Source organism: Hippopotamus amphibius, chromosome 2, assembly GCF_030028045.1.
Source record: "Hippopotamus amphibius kiboko isolate mHipAmp2 chromosome 2, mHipAmp2.hap2, whole genome shotgun sequence".
Classification (NCBI taxonomy): Eukaryota; Metazoa; Chordata; class Mammalia; order Artiodactyla; family Hippopotamidae; genus Hippopotamus; species Hippopotamus amphibius.
In genome coordinates, this window is record NC_080187.1 from 7,733,999 (window position 1) to 7,752,110 (window position 18,112).

At 50.3% G+C, this 18,112-nt stretch overlaps 1 protein-coding gene across 6 annotated transcripts in view; it reads right to left on the reverse strand.

Moving 5' to 3' along the window:
* Positions 1-17,615, reverse strand: part of ODF2 (outer dense fiber of sperm tails 2) — a 30,489-nt gene extending 12,874 nt beyond the window's left edge. The window contains exons 1-13 of one of the 6 annotated variants that reach the window (XM_057722518.1): positions 17,452-17,549; positions 16,172-16,406; positions 14,692-14,782; positions 13,727-13,843; positions 13,377-13,445; positions 8,808-8,978; positions 7,734-7,894; positions 6,803-6,932; positions 6,136-6,267; positions 2,708-2,779; positions 1,581-1,652; positions 1,340-1,456; positions 498-683 (exon numbers count right to left, since the gene is read on the reverse strand). In XM_057722518.1, the coding sequence (XP_057578501.1) occupies positions 498-683; positions 1,340-1,456; positions 1,581-1,652; positions 2,708-2,779; positions 6,136-6,267; positions 6,803-6,932; positions 7,734-7,894; positions 8,808-8,978; positions 13,377-13,445; positions 13,727-13,843; positions 14,692-14,782; positions 16,172-16,203 (1,350 nt within the window). In that variant the 5' untranslated portion in view covers positions 16,204-16,406; positions 17,452-17,549. Of the gene's footprint in view, positions 1-497; positions 684-1,339; positions 1,457-1,580; positions 1,653-2,707; positions 2,780-6,135; positions 6,268-6,802; positions 6,933-7,733; positions 7,895-8,807; positions 8,979-13,319; positions 13,446-13,726; positions 13,881-14,691; positions 14,783-16,171; positions 16,407-17,451 lie in introns of those variants that run through there. The other 5 variants (XM_057722516.1, XM_057722515.1, XM_057722514.1 and 2 more) reach the window with 5 other exon arrangements.
* Positions 17,616-18,112: the final 497 nt, after the last annotated feature.

An 18,112-nucleotide genomic window follows, 5' to 3' on the forward strand; every position in this document is an offset into this window, starting at 1 on the left:
CGTGGGACAGCAGGGCCCGTCAGCCTGGTACCAGCGCTGAAGCCAATCCAGCTGGGGGTCACCCCGGGTCACCCCTCACCCTGATTACTTCAACCTCACTCCTGCGATTCCTTTCTAGAAGCACTGAGAGTGAAGCGGGAGCCCAGCTGTTGCTTTCCAATTTCCAGCCTCACATGCACCCTGACTGCAAATCCTTCCTTAACCGTCATTCCCACCCACAACATGGATGTGGCGAAAACGTCCCACAAACCCTCCGCAGGTCTCCAGCCAGCTGCGCGCCCCGTCATCACCCGCTTACCCATTTACTCCCCCACCGCCTCTCCCTCCACCCAGCCATCCGTCCTCCTGGCTCACTCACCCTTTCCATTGCCATCTTTCTCTCCGTTCGCCCGCCCGGCCACCTCTCTTCAGCTTTCCACCTCCACCCGCCCAAACCACCCATCAGCCCAGCCACCTCCCTTCACCAGCGGCCAGCCCTCCTCGGGGAGGCCGGCCACCTTGTCAGCAAGCTGCACGTGCAGCTGCTCAGCGTACTCCTCGCTCTTCTCGGCTCGTTCCTTCTGGGCTCGGATGGCCCTCTTCAGGGACTCCTTGTCTCTCTCTCCCTTCTGCTTCAGTTCCTTCAGCTGCTCCATGATGGCCTCCACTTCCGCCTTGTGCTGGTTTCCGCTGCGCTCCAGGTTCTGGAAGAAGACGGCCCGGGGGCAGGTGCAGGGAGAGAGACGAGGGTGAGCGAGAGACGGAGGAGAGAGACAAGGAAGGCAGGAAAGGGCGAGGAAGAGAGCAGAGGGGAAAGAGGAGACCGGCAAAAAGAAGGAATGAGGGAGAGAGAAATCACGTCAACTGTGTGGGGGCTTAGGGCTCCCGCAGTGCAGAGCAGAGATGAGGCCCTTCCCCGCTCCCCACAGCACCTCTCCCATTACTGAACCCACTGGGTCTTAATGTTAAGATAGAACTCTTCTGGAATCCTTCCTTGAACTCCCAGCATGGTGGTGAGAGATGCGCTTCAGTCACTCAGCAGAGCTGTGACCTCAGAAGGTCCCTGGCTCAAAGATGCAAGCAGCTGTTTGAGCCCACCCCCCACCCCATGGGTAGTTAGGAGAACTGAAGGCCTAAGGGATTACGTGATTGGTTCAGGGGCCCGGCACCCAACTGGTCGCTGCTGGGAAGGGCACCCAAGACCCCCAGGGTCCACTGCTCTTGCCACTGGCTCAGAGGGCTTTGGCCGCAGCGGCTCCATAAACCTCTGCAGCAAAGCCTTCCTGAGCACGAGCGCCTTGGCCAGGCCGCTGCCCTTGGATTGGAAGGCCCGGCCCCCTCCTGTGGGGCCAGCAGGTACCTTGATCTGCATGCACAGGCGACTGTTCTCTGCCTCTTTGCACCGAAGCTGTGCCTGCAAATGCCCACGCATGGTCTCCATGGATTTTGAAAGCTCAGATGCTGTCTTTGCTTGAGCCTTTGGAGAGACAGAGAAAGTGGTAGAGCCTGGATTTGAACACAGCTCTCTAATTCCAGAGCGCACTCTACCCACTAAGCTCTACTGGAGGAGCACACGGAGAAGCAACTGTGGGGGACAGTACCTTCTCACATTGTATCTCCTGGAGGAGCTCTTCCAGCTCCTTGTCTTTGTCTTGCAGCAGTAATAGCAGGCGCTGGAGAGAACACACACTGTCATGAGCTCCCGGGGTAGGACGAAGAGGCCCAGCCCAGGGAGGACAAACACTTCTATGAGTGCCTGGCCACCGGGCTCAAGTCCCAAATACATCGCCCCATGTCACAGAGACCCTAGCAGGAAGCACGTAACATCTGTATCACAATTTTTCACAACAATTTAAAATAATGTTAACTGTGGGAAACACTGAAAACACACACACAAAACACTAAGGAAGCCCCATAGTCCCCCACCCATAGATAACCACTGTTAACACATTAAAAAGTCATGTATACATTTTACTCTATAACCACATTTACCATAATGTGATTAAATCTTCTATATATTTTGAAAAAGCACCTTAATATTTCAATTTACTGTTGTATCATAATCTGACAAGGCTCTCGAGCTGGGAATGCAGGTTTGGCATTATCGCCACAGCCGCTCAATCTCCTACAGCTATGTTCCACCAGGCACCGAGGGCCGGCCAAGGGCCAAACCTTGTGAACCGTGCTCTCTATTCCTTTCTTTCCCTTCCAGACTCACAACAGGCATTAACACATCAAAGGCTCCAAAAGGTCTGGTAGTCAAGCAGCTTGTTAGCTTGTCATTCAGGCTGGGCAGCAGTTTCCCAAATTTATTTGGCGGTGGATCAACCCCACCCCCCACCCCCTTTTTTTCTTGCACCATTAACACCTTGAGGAACTCAGGGTCCCATGGAACAGACTTCGGAACATGCTGCCTGGGGAGAATTGGAATTGTTGCATCAACAAGTCTGCACCATAATACAAACAAGAAAATTCAGGTGACTGACTCTGATGATTTACAAATCCATCACCATGGATCTGTCCAGCTTGGTGGTTCAAGCTCTCAAGTGATCAACTAGACAAGCCCGGTGGAGCAGAAGGGATGGGCATATCTGTTTCATGATTTTACAGATCATGAAACTAAGACCCAGAGAAAAGTCGGAGCGGGGCTCTAGCCCTACAGCTGCCACTCAGGCACCGCTACGCCGTCGTCTATACCCCTGGAGCAGGCAGGGGGGCCGTGTGTTACCGCTTTCTCGGAGTCTGCCTCCGCCAGCCGTTTCAACAGTGCTCCTTGTTGCTCCATCAGCCTTTCAGAATCCTTCAAGGGAAGGCAGGAAAAGCCAACTCATTAAGTAATAAACTGGGATGTCTACATCCTCTAGATCCTGTTCCTTTTCCAAAAATTATATTTCTAATGATAGAAGTAGCAAATTATATTCTCATTTATAAAACATTTAATGAACACTGATAAAGCTAAAGTCCCCCTCATCCCCACCTCCACACCTAGCCCTACTGTTATGGGTTTGGTGACTGTCCTGCCCATCCTTTCTCTATGCATTTACACATAACTACACCTAGACAAGTATCTTTTGGGGGGTAACGGATGGGAAAGGATTAACGTGTAATTTTACCAAAATTATATCATACTGTATTTTTGTGCTACAACTGGATTTTTTTTTTTTTTTTACAATTTTTTATTTTTTGATGTGGACCATTTTTAAAGTCTTTATTGAATTTGTTACAATATTGCTTCTGGTTTATGTTTTGGGTTATTTTCGCCTTGAGGTATGTGGGATCTTAGCTGCCCGACCAGGGATCGAACTCACACCCCCTGCATTGGAAGGCGAAGTCTTAACCACTGGACCACCAAGGAAGTCCCTACAACTGGATTTTTTAAAAACAGCTTTATTGACATATAAATCAGATACAAGTCACCCATTTAAAATGTACAATTTGGACTTCCCAGGTGGTGCAGTGGTTAAGAATCCACCTGCCAATGCAGGGGACATGGGTTTGATCCCTGGTCCAGGAAGATCCCACATGCCACAGAGCAACTAAGCCCATGAGCCACAACTACTGAGCCTGTGTGCCACAACTACTGAAGCCTGCTTGCCTAGGGCCCATGCTCCTCAATGAGAGAAGCCACAATAATGAGAAGCCCATGCACTGCAACAAAGAGTAGCCCCAGCTCTCCACAACTAGAGAAAGCCTGTGTGCAGCAACAAAGACCCAACGTAGCCAAAAATAAAATAATTTTTTTAAATGTACAATTCAATGGTTTTTGTTATATTACATTATGATTTTTTAAAAATTGTGGTAAAATATAACAAAAATATAAAAAATGGTTTGCCACCATTTTTAAGTGTAAAATTCAGTGGCACATGGTACATTTACAATATTGTGTAACCACCACTGCTATCTAGTTCCAGAATCTTTTCATCACTCTAAAAGGAAACCTACACTTGTCAAGTGGTCGGTCAGTCTCCATTTCCTCCCCCACTCCCAGCAAACCCTAATCTGCTTTTTTTTCTTTTTCTTTTTTTTTTGGCTGGGGATAGCCGACCAGGGATTGGGCCCCGGCAGTGAAAGCGCCAAGTCCTAACCACTGGACCACCAAGGAATTCCCTGACCCCCAACCTGCTTTCTGTCTCTAATACACTGTGGCATTTTTTAACCTCTCCCCATAACCTTTGAGCAATAAGGTGGTTCCCAGGTTTTGCAACTGTAAACACTGCAGCAATGGATATGTTGGGCAGGTACTAAGTGTCTCTCCAGGAATAATGCAAAGAGAAAGAATGGCTGGGCTGGAAAGTTTGTGATTTGTGGCAGCTGTAATGCCCTGCAAAATGCCTGCACTGACTCACAGGGCCACTAGCAGGATATGAGAGCACAGGGCAGGAGCTGGCCTCTGCCTGTTGCCAGTCTTGCCAGCATAAATCCTGCTGTTTTAATTTGCATTTCCCTAATTACTCACGTGCTTATTAGCCATTTAAATTTTCCCTTTCCCGGACTGCCTGCTCACACCCTTGCCCACTTTCGCACTGGGCTGTCTCTGAACCGTCTCTATTCTCCCCAGTCACCTGAGCAGTGTCCCTAAAAGAAGGCTCACCGCCCCTTTCCCTTTCAGTCCCACAGGTCACCTTCACAGGCCAAGAGAAAAGGGCTCCCTGGTCCCAAAGCTTCCTGGGGACCTAGGAACTGCAAGAAGACAGCATTGTGGTTTCTCCAGAAACAAGAGGAGGCCCAGAAAGCCTAGGCCAGGGACCCAGAGCCAGAAGCTATTCTTACAGCCTGATAGGCCATGCCCTCTGTGCTTCTGGGAGACTCTGCACAAACTAACACACCATCGCACCAAATCGCCCACTCTAAGGAGCCAGGCACTCCCACCACCCCCATTTCACAGACAACTAAACCCGTGCGCCACAACTATTGAGGCTATGCTCTACAGCCTGTGAGCCACAACTATTGAGCGCATGTGTCGACCACGTGCCTAGAGCCTGTGCTCCACAACAAGAAGAAGCCACTACAACAAGGAACCCGCACACCACAATGAAGCGTAGCCCCTGCTCTCAGCAACTAGAGAAAGCCCGTGTGTAGCAACGAAGACCCAATGTAGCCAATAAAAAAATAAAATAAATAAATTAAAAAAAAAAAAAAAAAAAGGATGGATCCCATAAAAATATTGACTGAAAAAAGCAAACTCAGAAGAATACATGTGGAACAATACCATTTATGTAAAGTTTGAAAACACGCTAAACAATACTATATGTTGCTTAGGGATACGTACATAAGCGAAAAACTATCAGATTCTAGATAAAGGTTCCCTCTGATGAGAGGGAGATGAGGTTATTGCCAAAGGAGACACCAAGAGGGATTTAACCATGTGGACAAGGTTTTGTTTGGAAAGCTGGATAGTGGGTACACTATTACTTATTTTAAATATCAATTTAAAGAATAAAAACAAAGGAAGTTGACACTGTTTAAAAAAAAAAGTTAAACTAAGAAAAATATCAACACGTGCTTTCTTTCTTTTGTGTGTGTGTGGCTGCGCCGTGCTGTGCCGTGTGGCTTGCAGGATCTTAGTTCCCCAAGCAGGGATCGAACCTGGGCCCACAGCAGTGAAGGCACCAGGTCCTAACCACTGGACAGCCAGGGAATTCCCAGCACAGGCATTTTGAGAGTCTTGGTATCCCTTCAGTTTGAACCAAACAGGAAGAGAGCTGTTTATACTGTCAGTCTTTTCAGAATCATTTGCAACATAAAATACATTTCAGAGACCATCTGTTAAGAAAACAAAGTGAAAAAAAACAAAAAACAAAAGTGATACCATACAATGTGTCCGCCAGCCATTAAGCCTCCTACTTCACCAAAACTCAGATCTAGTCTTCTCCCTGCTTTGCCACATGACCCCTCGGATGGGCTAAAGCACTCCCTCATGCCCTGCTGCCCTTCTCCTGACTTTCAAGGTCCTTCCTGTACCACCGGGCCCACTTCAACAACAAAGACAGCACTGTCTACCAGATGCCCAGCATTTTATGTGAATGATTTCAGCAAACTTTTCTACGCCCCCTCAGGTCAGGCAGGCAACAGGAATATTTTCTTTTTACAGGCAGGAGCCTGCAGTGTCAGAGAGCTCCGCGTGAGCACCCGGGTAGGGCCAGCACCACATCTCACCTCTTTGCAGTGCTGTTCCCTTAGCAGTTCTCGGAGGGTGCGGTTGGTCTCCTCAAATGTGCTCAGCTTCTGCAGGAGAAGTTCCTTCTGCCTCGTTAGGGTGTTGATGTCCGTGCAGGTCATTTGTTTCTCCTGCAAGATAGCAGGCAGTCTTGCCAGGCACAGGGGGAGAAGGGAAGAGGTGGCACAGGGAGTCCCCATGGGAAACTTAAGAGGTACTGGTGCCAGGCAGCCTGGGCAAGAAGAGCTGGGCAAAGGCAGGTTTCCTGGAAGAGGTAGACCTGGAAAGATAGGCAGGTGCTGAGCCTGCTGAGGGCACCAGGTGGGGAAAAGGACTGGAGAGCTCAATGCAGGCCAGTGCAGTCAGGGCGGGCTTCCTGGAGGAGGTGCGCTTCCTGGACGACAACACTTGGTGGCTGAGACTTGCAGGAATCAGACACATGCCTTGATTCACTGTGATCCCAGTAGACCCATGATGACATCTCAGAGGCCCTGGCTACCAAAAGTCATCCTCAAGGGTCAGGCCCCAGAAGTGAGAAGAGGAGTGGGGGCTGAGGAGTTAAGTGTGCCCTGCCCTGACCTGAAGATGTCATAAAGTCAGCATGATGACTGCGTAAAGACCCCGCCATGGTCTGCAGCTGCCCCCTCTCTGGGCCCAGCCACCCACCGTCTTCAGCTTCCCGATGGTGTCCTTCAGGGCCATGACTTGTTTGGCGGCGGCGGCCCCATCCATTTCAGCCTCCACCAGCTTGGACATGAGGCACTCCTTCTCCTGCTGGAGGTGTTTCTTCTGAAGCCTGGGGCCAGAAAGAATAGGGCTCTGTGAGCCCTCCCAGGCCCCTGCCCGCCCAGAGCTCCGAGGCTCACCTCACAATGCCCTGTGAGGCTCACCTCCTGGTCAGGGAACCGTGGGGGAGGGGGCGGGAATGGCCCTTCCGGCCTGAGTGGCCTTCTGAAAGGACACCTGGTCACCAGAGCAGGGCCTCCACACCAGGCGACATTATGCCACCTACTAGTCTCTCAGACCAAAACCAGTGTCACCTTGGCCCCCAGCCACTGCCACGGCCACCTAAACACCATTCTGAGATCCGCTTCTGAGCCCTCCCCTCTCCTCTCCCCACTGGAGCCACGTCTGGTCACACCACTCCCTGCTTCAAAAACAGTTCTGTGGCTCCCAACCGCCATCGGTGCAGATGCCTCAAAAAGACCACTCAGAGCCGGCTCCTGCCAACCTCCACGGCCTCCCTTGTCCTCGGCCCACCTTCTCCCCTCGCCCCGGCCCGCTTTTCATGTCTCAGTCACAAACTCCTCCCACCTTGGGGCCTTCCCTCGAGATGTTCCCAGTACCTGGTGTGTTTTCTTCCCCTGCACCCACCTGCCTAGCTTCTAGCCATCCTGCAGGATGCCCATTTTTTCCAGAAAGGCCTCCCTGATGCCCTCCCCGACTGCACTCTGTGGGGTCCTCTTCCCTGACTGGGAATCACGAGTGTGGTAGTGACTTTGTTGAACACCGTAACAGGGCTAGGCTGTAACCTGGGCTAGGCTGGTGCTCGGGCAGCCCTGCGGGAGGGAAGGTGCCCAGAGCAGAGCCGCCTTACATGGTAAAGTCCTTCTCCTCCTTGATGCGCTCGATGTTGTGCCGTAGCACCGTGTTCTCGTGCTCGGTCTCAGCCAGCTCTTGGGCCACCTCCTCCAGCTCCTCCTTCCGTTCCTCCAGGAATCTTTTGGCCATCTGGCGCTCTCCCTTCTGCATCTTGACCTGTGTAGGAGCAGGCAGGCAGGGGCCACTGAGGGGAGGCACATCTTGAGGCCCGTTGCTTTGGACCAAGCAAAGGGCACCTCTGCTTGAGTGCTCTATGGTACTGAGGTCCTTTGGGCGCAAGCTAGTCAATCATCACAAAGACTTGCAGCAGACACTATTCCTCTCATCTCCTCGTCACTGAGGAAACGGAGTGCAGGGAGCCTGAGTGACCTTCTGGCTGGGGACAGAGCCAAGAAACAAATGGTCATTCAGCAGGCACACCACAGGAGGAGAGATGTCACAAAAAGGCCCCTGCCCCTCAGGCTGTGGAGAAAGGTGGGCCTGTTGCCAGGCAGCCACCAGACCCAGGTTCTCCAGGAGGGCCCTGGGCCCCAGGCACAGGGGAGGACTAAAGACACAGGCCCTGTTAGCAGCCACGAGTTAGACTCCATGGCAGCTCTGCCAACTTCTTAGCTGGGGGACTTGGACTTCCAGGTTGTTTCCAATTCGACTGCACATCCCACCCAACGACACCGCCCACCAATTGAGGACAAACTTCCCCTGCCTCTTTAGGGCATTGCTTTCTGTTTTTCTTTTCTTTTAACTTTTGTATAAAATGCAAAACAGAGGCCTCGATGTCCCTCCCAGTCACTTCACCTCCGAAACAGGGACAATGATACCACCGGCTTCGTTTCACTGTTGTAAAATCAAACCAGGCCATCCATATAGAGCAGCAGGCATGGTCAGGGCCAGGCTCGCGCTAAGTGCATGATGGAAAGGGACCCCAGGTTGCCTTGGCTACCTGCCCAGTGGCATCTGAAACCCTGGGAGGCCTGCAAAGGCCATTGGAAGGAGGTGTCCACCAGGAACCCACCTGGCAGTCCTGAGCATCCTCAAGACACTAGCCATGTCAGCCCCCTACCTCCCTCACCTCAGACTTGAGACAACCAACCGCGTTCATTAGACTGTCGATCTTCTTATCATAACGGTTCATTTTACAATGACCCGAGTCGTCATCTTCTGTAGAGAGGTCACTTAACCGCATCACTGAGACCAGCTTTTCTGAAGATGGTGGTGTGACCTCCAGACAGTGAGGTGGATTCTGACGTAGAGGAGGGAGAGACACAGGAACCCATAAGGCAGAATGACAACCATTGGTCCCACCATCCCCGGCTGTCCACTGGGCAGAAAGAGCTAAAGCTGCTAAAGGGCAACCAGGGGGACCCCAGGGGAAGGATACACCCACCTTCTTGGTGGAACATGACCTCATTACCTACCCTTGTTTAAGTGATGTTTCTGAAGCTCTTCTAACATAGAAATAAAAAGCCTGTGTTACAGTGTCAAGTTTAAAATGAAGGATATAACAAATTGGCAAAAACTGTAACTCCCAAAGTTGGCAAAAGTTGGGGGCAGTAGATATTTTCATACACCTAGGGTAGACATGAAATACGTCAAAAGTCTTCTAAATGAATAGGAATACATGATAGTGGATGGCTGCAAAGACACACATGTCTTCTATACTAGGTATTTTGAGGACAGGGGAGAAATGTGAATATTGACCAGATGTTATATGATTAAGAAATGAAGTTTTCAGGACTAATCACTGTTATTTTGGTTATGGAAAAAACGTTATTAGAAACGCGTACTGAATAATTTAGGGTTAAAATGGTATTTCTGGAAAATATTTACTTAAATACATCAGCACAAAAAATATTTTTTAAATGCATGTGCCCATCAGAAAAGTTCATGCAAAGTTAGAAGACCTTTAAGACTTCAGAAAGATATTCTAATCCAGGGGCCAGTGTTTCCATGGGTTTTTATATACTGAACTTGACTCTCTCATTCTATACACTTATTCCGGTGCATTAAGTAATTGCTCTTTCTCATTACTTGCACAGTTTTTGCTTCTCTTAAGCTGAGGTGGCTAAACTTCTGTGCCAATTTGCAAGGAGAGATGATGGCTATCAGGAATAAAAGGGAGTGATGTGTAAGGCTGTAACGGTTACATCAAACAAGTAGAACTCATCGGGCGCAATTTAAAAAACGTATGTGCCCTTTGTCCCAGCAGTTCTCTTTGGAGGGATTTATGAAGCCTTTCCAAGAATGTCAATCAATATTTAAATTCAAGGCTAGGATACAGATAAACGTTCAACCAGATAGTATTGGTTAAATACTTAACAGTACACAGTGGAATAATGCCATAAAAAAATAATGTGCGATATAAATACAGTTAAAACATGTGGAAAAAAGAACATTACATTGATAAGTAAAATATAGTCCCATTGTTACAAAAATCAAAAGACTGAGTCTATTCACATGAAAAGATCCGGAAGGCTTGCACCTGGAGGTTACATGGGTCTTCTCGGGGTGGTGGAATTACAGGTGTTTTTTACTTTCTTCCTTGTGCTGATTTAGATTTTCTAATTTTTCAGCAATGATTGTGCATTGCTTTTATAAGAAAAAAAGTTATTTTAATACATATAAGGAGGACAATAGGAAAATATATAGACAGTATGATCACAATTTAAAAAAAAACCTCCGCGTAGGAAAAAGCGATAATAAATGTACCAAAATATTAATAGTTTCAGGAGAGCGGTTAGCCTCGGGGGTGGTAGTGACAAGAACAGGACCAGAGAGGAGCTTCTGGGGAAGCTGGTGATGTTGTTTCTTAAGCTGGGTCTTTGTAAAGACTCATCGACACACTTCTGAGGTGTGTACTATCCTGCACTTTCCAACAAAAAGTTTTTAAAACTTAATAGCCAGATTATAGTAGTAGAGTCACAGATGATTGTCTGTTTCTCTGTATTCTCAACTTTCTGTCACAAAAATAGATGATTTACTTAATAATAGGATAGAGAAAAACCCAGACCTGCTTTCTCCCAAAGATCTTATCTTATGTATCAGGAGGGGTTTTACAAATCAAACACAAATCCCCACAAATGCATATAGCAGCTTCTGAGGTCCATGTCCAGCTCCACCACAAACTTCTTCTACGGTCTTTTCTCTCTTGTCTATAATGCAAAGGGCAGGCTGGGACCTCTCGGGAACATGAAAGGCCACTGAAAAGTGGAAAGGTGCTGGACCAAGAGGACAGCATGAAAGACAACTATGCTTGAGAGATGGTAAGTCACATCTCTGGGCCCCTCTGTTTCTAGGATTCTGTGGCCCCGGGACTAGAAGGGACACTGAGCTCTCCAGAGGGGACCATAGCTCCTAACCACCCATGTCAACAGGAAGTCCATTTCCATAGAGGCATGACTTTGATATATACTTTGAAAACTACTAAGTTTCTTCATTTAAAAAAAAAGGCATTTTAAATGATAAAATGTTTGTTATAAAGAAATTCAAGCAAACCATAAAAAGAAAAGCATTAAAGCCTCCCACACCCAAAGGCAATCACTGCTGACCACTTCTTGTATTTCCTTCCCAAAAAAGGTTTCATATACAAAAATATCCATACACACATGGACACACACATGCCCTTTTCTGCACAAACAGGGCCAAACTGCGTGCTGTGCTGCTCGGGGGCTTTGTTATCATGTAGAAATATCCACCTGGAGCCTGTAGTGGTTGCATGGCATTCCATCGTATGCATACACCAGAATTTAACCAATACCCTCCTGACAGACATTTAGGTTGCTTCTAATTGTTCTCTATTGCAAACAATGCTTTAGCAAACATCCTGATACACAGATCCCTGTACTCTTTTGTGACTTTCAGCATCAGTTCCCAAGTGTCCAACTACAGAATCCGTGTTTGGATGGATGCTGTCAAACTGCCTCCACAACAGCTGAATCAGTTTCACAATCCACTCAAAACTGTCCAGGGACCTCCCTGGTGGTCCAGTAGTTAGGACTCCGCACTTACACTGCAGGGGGCGAGGGTTCATTCCCTGGTAAAGGAATTAAGATCCCACATGCCACACTGCGTGGCCAAAAACAACACAACAAGACTGTCTAAAAAGATTCATTGATACCTCCCATATGCTTGTCAACAGAGGATATTCATAATCTTTTCAACTTTTTTCCACTCAATAAAAATGACAGCTTGTTTTTTCTAAAATGCAGTTGTGTCTAATTTACATTTCACTGATTATTAGTGAGGTAAAAAAATCTAAGAAAGCATTTTAATTCCAATCTTCCTTGCACGTTATATAGAGAGATATGTCAGAACACTTTTCATTTATTCCCTAGAATACCAAACTCCCTTTGTCTCTTAGGGATAAAATGGTAAATCAGGGAGTCAAGAGCGTGAACTTTTCAACTTCAGAGTAATTACTATTATTTCTAATTTTAAAAGTAATAAGCTCTCATCAAAAAAAGAATCTTTCAAATTAGATCAGGCATCATCATCTTAAGGTATAGTCATCCCTTGGTCTCCACCAGGACCCTCACAGACATCAAAATCCAAGGATGCTCGAGTCCCTTGTATAAAACGGTGTAATATTTGCACATAACCTAGGCACATTCTCCTGTATATTTTAAATTATCTCTGGATTACTTATAATACTTAATACAATGTAAATGCTATGTAAATAGTTGCTGGCACACAGCAAATTCAAGTTTTGCTTTTTTGGAACTTTCTGGATGTTTTTCCTTTTTAAATCTGTGGTTGGTTGAATCCACAGATGTGGAAGCCGCGGATATGGAGGACCAATTGTAGTGTCAAGCCCTTTACTTGTCCCAATAATGAGATATTTGTCTGAAACAGGCATAGGCCTCGTCTCATCCATGAGTTTCTTCCTTGCCATTGACTAGAATACAAGCTTAAGGAGGGCACAGCTGCCAGTTTGCAGCTGCAACCCGTGTGCAGCAGTGTTGCAAGAAATGCATGAATTACGGCACAGATGGATAGATGGACAAGCAAAACGTGTTGCGGAGTGGCTAAAAAAGAGGACAGTTCTCTTGGAGCCCCAGCACCTAGCACTGAAGGCAGTTATTCCCCAGGAGATTGTTTCAGTGGTTTTGATGACATCTATGGACTACATGCATGGTCTCTTATGGGGGTGACCGCAAAGGAGAAGATGCTTTCTTGGATATGTACGTTTTGGTATATATTTTTAAATTCTGCTTCAGACACTAGCACAGTTACGTGGGGCAAGACAGGTAGCTCCCCACATACAAATCAGAGAGGCTACAAGTGCCGCCTCCAGAATGAGACACCCCTGAGTCCTAACTCCACCTCTGTCATTCTCTCTCTGAGACTTCACCTCTCTGAGCCCTGGTTTCCTCATCTGCACCTTGGGAGAGTGGGACCTACCCCACCACAGTGTTGGAAGGACTCAAGAAGATTCCCACACTTTCACGATTTAGCAAGGCGCTCAGTGAGCAGGACCTACTGGGATGTCTCTGAGAGCTACTGCCAACCCTGAACCATACAGAGCGCGAGGCCTGCTAGAACCTGGTCAGCCCGCGAAGAAAAGCCTGAACAAGAATGAGCCTACCTCCCACTTGCATCCCACATGCCGGGCGGATGATTTTCCAGGGGGCATCCAAGGTACCTTGGTTTTCACCCGGACACTCCGCCGCACATTCACGGTGTCCCCTTTCATTCCGCGCTTATGAGATTTCTGTGGAGAGGGACAAACCCAGGGTCACTTCCCCACACAGCTGGCCGTGGCGTCACTCTGGTGGCATCCGCTTCCAACTCCGCAGGGGAGCCTCTTCTCACTAAGGCTACTGCTGCCAATTCTGGGTGACTGTTCTGCCTACTTTCCAACCAGGCAACTGACCTCTGAAAGCAAGTGTGTTTGTCTCTCAAACCTCTGCAGTAAGAAGCGTGAGGAGGCTCGGCTGGGAGGGGGGCGCCCCGCTCCACAGCCTTGGCCTCGCCCCGCTGGCCGGCTCCTACCTGGCTGTTGGTCGCTGACGCTTTCGGGAGTTTTTTTATGTGGACGTGGACAGGGGTGTTCTCATCCACGTGAACATGTAAGGGGGGAGTTGAAGAGCGGTCCTTCATGGTTCGCTTCTGGCAGGCGGGGGAGGACAACACAAAAAAGGTTGATCTGTGGATGAATAAACTGGGCATGAAAAACAGAGCTCACAGCCTCTGGGGGCCACCGAAAGCCTAGCCACCAAGCGAGCAGGACAGCGGCCAGCACGACTGGCATGCTGGCAGGAAGCGAGGCGAGCGTGCCATTCAGCAGGCTCCCGCAGAGATCCCAGCTGAAGACCACCGGGGACGTGCTCAAGAGAAGGGTCTGAGAGACCCGCAAGTTCTTCGAAAGAGCCCAGACCCAGGCCCCGGGGTCCTCAGAGCTGCATCTCTTTCCAAGCCTGCTGGAATGCACAGCTCCTCCTGAGACTCAGCGCAGCACAACTGGAAAGCAGGTGAGTCCTCCTACACTGGAATCTGAACAAGGCATGCAGATTAGCACGGGACACACACAGAACGCTTAGGATGCAAAATACATCGAGCAGCAGGCAGGTAAAAGACGACGAAGGCAGAAAGCTGGAGGAAATGCCGAGATGAGAAGGTTGTACGGATTCTAAAGACCACACAAGCAGGGCCGAACACATACCCCTCGCCCACCACCAGCTCCCATCAATCCCCATTCTTTTTTTTTTAACTTTTTTTTTTTTTACTTTTTTCTTTTTTCCTTCTCTTTTTTCTTTTTTGGAAAATCTATTTTAAGATTTTTGAAATTTGTCCGGAAGGATATTAGGTTAAGACAACCTCCTCACACCCGGCCGTCTTATCACAGGCAAAACCAAAATCCAACCAATCAGCAGGTTAGGCATGAAGGCACCTAACAGAGCACCTGGCCACAGAAGCAGTTTTTTTTTTTGGTGGGGCCGCAGGCACAGTCCACCTACCGTCACAGTCACACTGGGTGCGCCACAAGGTGTCCTCAAGACCTTTTTCTGCGTGAGACTCGTTACTCCGTTCTTCCCACACGATGGAAACCTGTACCCAGGCACAAGAACCAGATTATAAGCAGAAAACTGGTACTCTTCTATTTCTTAGTTCTCCCGAAGTTATATACTACATATGGTGGCTTAACGAGTTCATGCCTAGGAGAATCAGTCTGGAGTCACTTGGCTCCCTTACATGGGCACCAAACATTCATGGTGTGCCCGGCAGGGTGATGGAAACAGGGGGTGATGGGCATTTGCAGGGCTGGGCTTTTAACCTGCCATCGCATCACACGTATTGTGACCTTTTACTGAAAAGCCCAGCTGTCATCCTGCCTGTCAGGAGACAAAAAGCAGGCAGCATGTGGGCAACCACCAACATCCTAGCCTGGCAGAGGGTGAAGTGCCCAGGACACCGCCTGGAACGATGCTCTGTGAATGACTGCTAGAAAAAGACAGAGCCGTAGGCTCAGGAACAAAGTCTCTGTGACACAGTTTCATAAAATTAACAGGCAAATATTCAACTAAGAGGATGAGAAATGACTAGTTCCCCAAATATTCCCCTTGCCACCCTTTAAGCACTTCAGAGGCAGGGTTATTTTTGCTTTTATGGATTTTTTTTAATACCACGTGTAATTCATCTCACTTCTATAGAAACGGCCCTGTCACCAAATTTGCAAATAAAGCCAAAGTTTCACCTCCAAACTTTGGCAGAGGTCTATCCAAGAATTCCAGGATGGGAAGGGACTTGGAAAGTACATTTGATCCATCCCACTGCCTGATGACAGCCCCCCAAATATGACCTTGCCCTCGCCCTCCATTATTTTGGAAAATATAATGCAACATAAAAATGCGACATAAAAATCCTTAAGCGCGTCAGCATACATTTTGCTGTATGTATATATTGGACCTTGATAAGGAAGAAAAAAAAACTGAGTCCTACTAATCACTTAGCCAAGAAATACCAAATCGGAGCAGAAGGATTTTTTTTTTTTTCCTCCTCACTTAGAACATTTCTGTTCACTTAAAGCCAATAGCTTTGGGAAAGCTCTCACCCTCAGCAGGCTTTCCATCAAACTACCTGGATTCCACCAATATCTGGCTAACTGCCGCATCCACCTCTTACATGGTTGGTATTTATTTACACCTAGCCTCCTCTGGGAAAAGATCTGAGCCTAGCACTCCAATGACAACGATGGTGATCCTATTTCCTACCAGGAACTGGGGCACCTGAGGAGGGAGGGCCAGAGGGAAGCAGAGCTGGGATTATGCGTGTGCATTTTCCTCCTTCCTCTTAAAAATGATTTGTAAATGTTTTGGTCCAGATTTTCAGTGCACAGAACAGGGAAGCTAAAAAGAGAATCCTCCGGGGAGCCTGGCCTGGGAGCCCCGCCCACTTTTCCCTGCCCTACGGCGGAGGCGCCCCCCACAATGGCAGTACCTGGGGGAGCCGCCTGAGGATGAGGCAGACATGGCTAGGCATCAAAGCCGCAAAGGTGGGCAATTGGGTCAGCAGGCTCTGCTCAGGGGGACCCAGAGGGGCTTGTCAATGAGAATCTCAGGGGCCCGGCATCAAACGTCCTCTCTGAGGGGAGGAGGGTGGACGCTTTGGGGGTGGCAGTTGGATGAAAACTTGGGAGGCGCTCCTCTACTGTCCAAGTCGCACAGCAACTGTCCTGCCAAAGTGGGGGGGAGACAGGAGAGGCTGAGCGACCCGGTGGGCGGGGCGATGAGAGCTCCCCTCCCCAAGGAGGGACAGAGGGCGGGACTTCGAGGGAAAGGACCACCGTCCCCGGGCCCCACGCGGGAGGGAAGGTGGGTGGCCACCAGGGGGAAAACCTGAGAGGCTGGCTCGCGCGTGGGGAGGGCGAGAGAGAACTGCTAGGCCCCAAGTGGGCCCCAAAGGGCCGGAACCCGCACAGGGATCTGGAGGGATAGTCGGGGCGGGGCCAGGGCAACTGTCTCCTAGGAGAAGGGGCGTTCCCGGCAGAAAAGATACCCGAGAAGACCCACAGTATTTGAAGGAGGAAGGAGCGGAGGCTGCAGGTGGAAAGGGGTGCTAGGCAGCAAGTGGGTGCCCCGACGGCGGAGGGAAAATCCTCCCGGGCGAAGCAGCAGCCGCTGGGATTTAGTATCCAAGTTAGAGCGGGTTCGACGCCGGGTTGTGCAGGGAGCGGGGCGGGATCCCCCGGAGGCCCGCCGGACCGGTGAACCCGCCCAGAGGGGTCGGGCGGCCCGGAGGCGGTCCCCGGGGACAGCGCTGCCTACGAGGAGCCGGGGCCGAGGCCCTCAGGGCGGGCGAGGCGGAAGGGGCGACGCCCACCGGCGGGCAAGAGGGCGCGGGGCCGGTCTCCGTCGGCGGAGACAAGGGACGACCACGCACCAGCGAGCAGCAGGGGACCAGTTTCTGCCCATAGAGAGAAGGGCGAAGCCCTGCCGGAGGGCAGCAGAGGAGGGAGCGGAGTCCTGCCGGGGGCCAGGTGAGGAGAGGCCCGCCCGTTAGCGGGAGGAGGAGAAGGCCCGCGCCGGTGGGCGGGGCAGAGGGCCAGATTCTGACGGGAGCGGGCCGAGCGCGCCGGAGGGTGCAGGCGCGGGCGGCCCGGGGGGTCAGCGGGACTCGGCGACCTCGGCGGGGGCCACCCAGCCCGTGGGCACCGGACCCGGCGGCGGCCGCGGGACGCCCCGGAACGCCCTGGGTCCCGCCTGCCGGCGGCCTCTCACCAGGAGCGACACGGTTGCGCCCAGAAACGTCTCCTTATGAAGTCGTTGAAGTCGGAGGCCAGGGTCGTGCCATGGAGACGCCGCGGCGGATGCAGCCCAGCTCTGGCGGCGACGCCTCCCCGCTTCCGCCTCCTTTTCCGACACCCGGTCGGCAGCTCGCCCATTGGCCAGTTCAAACCCCCCCGGGAGCCTCTCGGGTTTCGCCATTTAGGCCCAGCCCCTGACGTCACAGAGATGCCCCGCCCCGCCGAAGCTCCGCCCCCTTCCGGGCCACGCGTCGCGTCGCCATGGAGATGCGCGACGCCACTGAAGGGCCTGGCCCGGGCTTGTCTGCCTTTCAAGACCTAGCTCTCCCCGCTAAGCCATTTTTACCCTGCCTTCAGTCCTCCTCGGTTCCCCCAACTCAAAGGAGCACCCAAATTCTAGCCCGCTCCCTCGGATTCGTATTAGGCCACTGGGCTCAGAGAGGGGTCTCGAAACGTGTTAGGGTCCGGAGCTGCACGCTGCTTCTGGAGATACAGCCCTGTCTCTCCTCCCCTGTTGGTGCAGAGATGGAGCCCACTTCTGCACACCACTCAGGCTTCCCCCACGCCTGTCTTTGTCTAGGCGAAAGGAAGGGTCCACGTTCCCCTGGCTCCTCGCTGCCCTCCCGCACACTGTA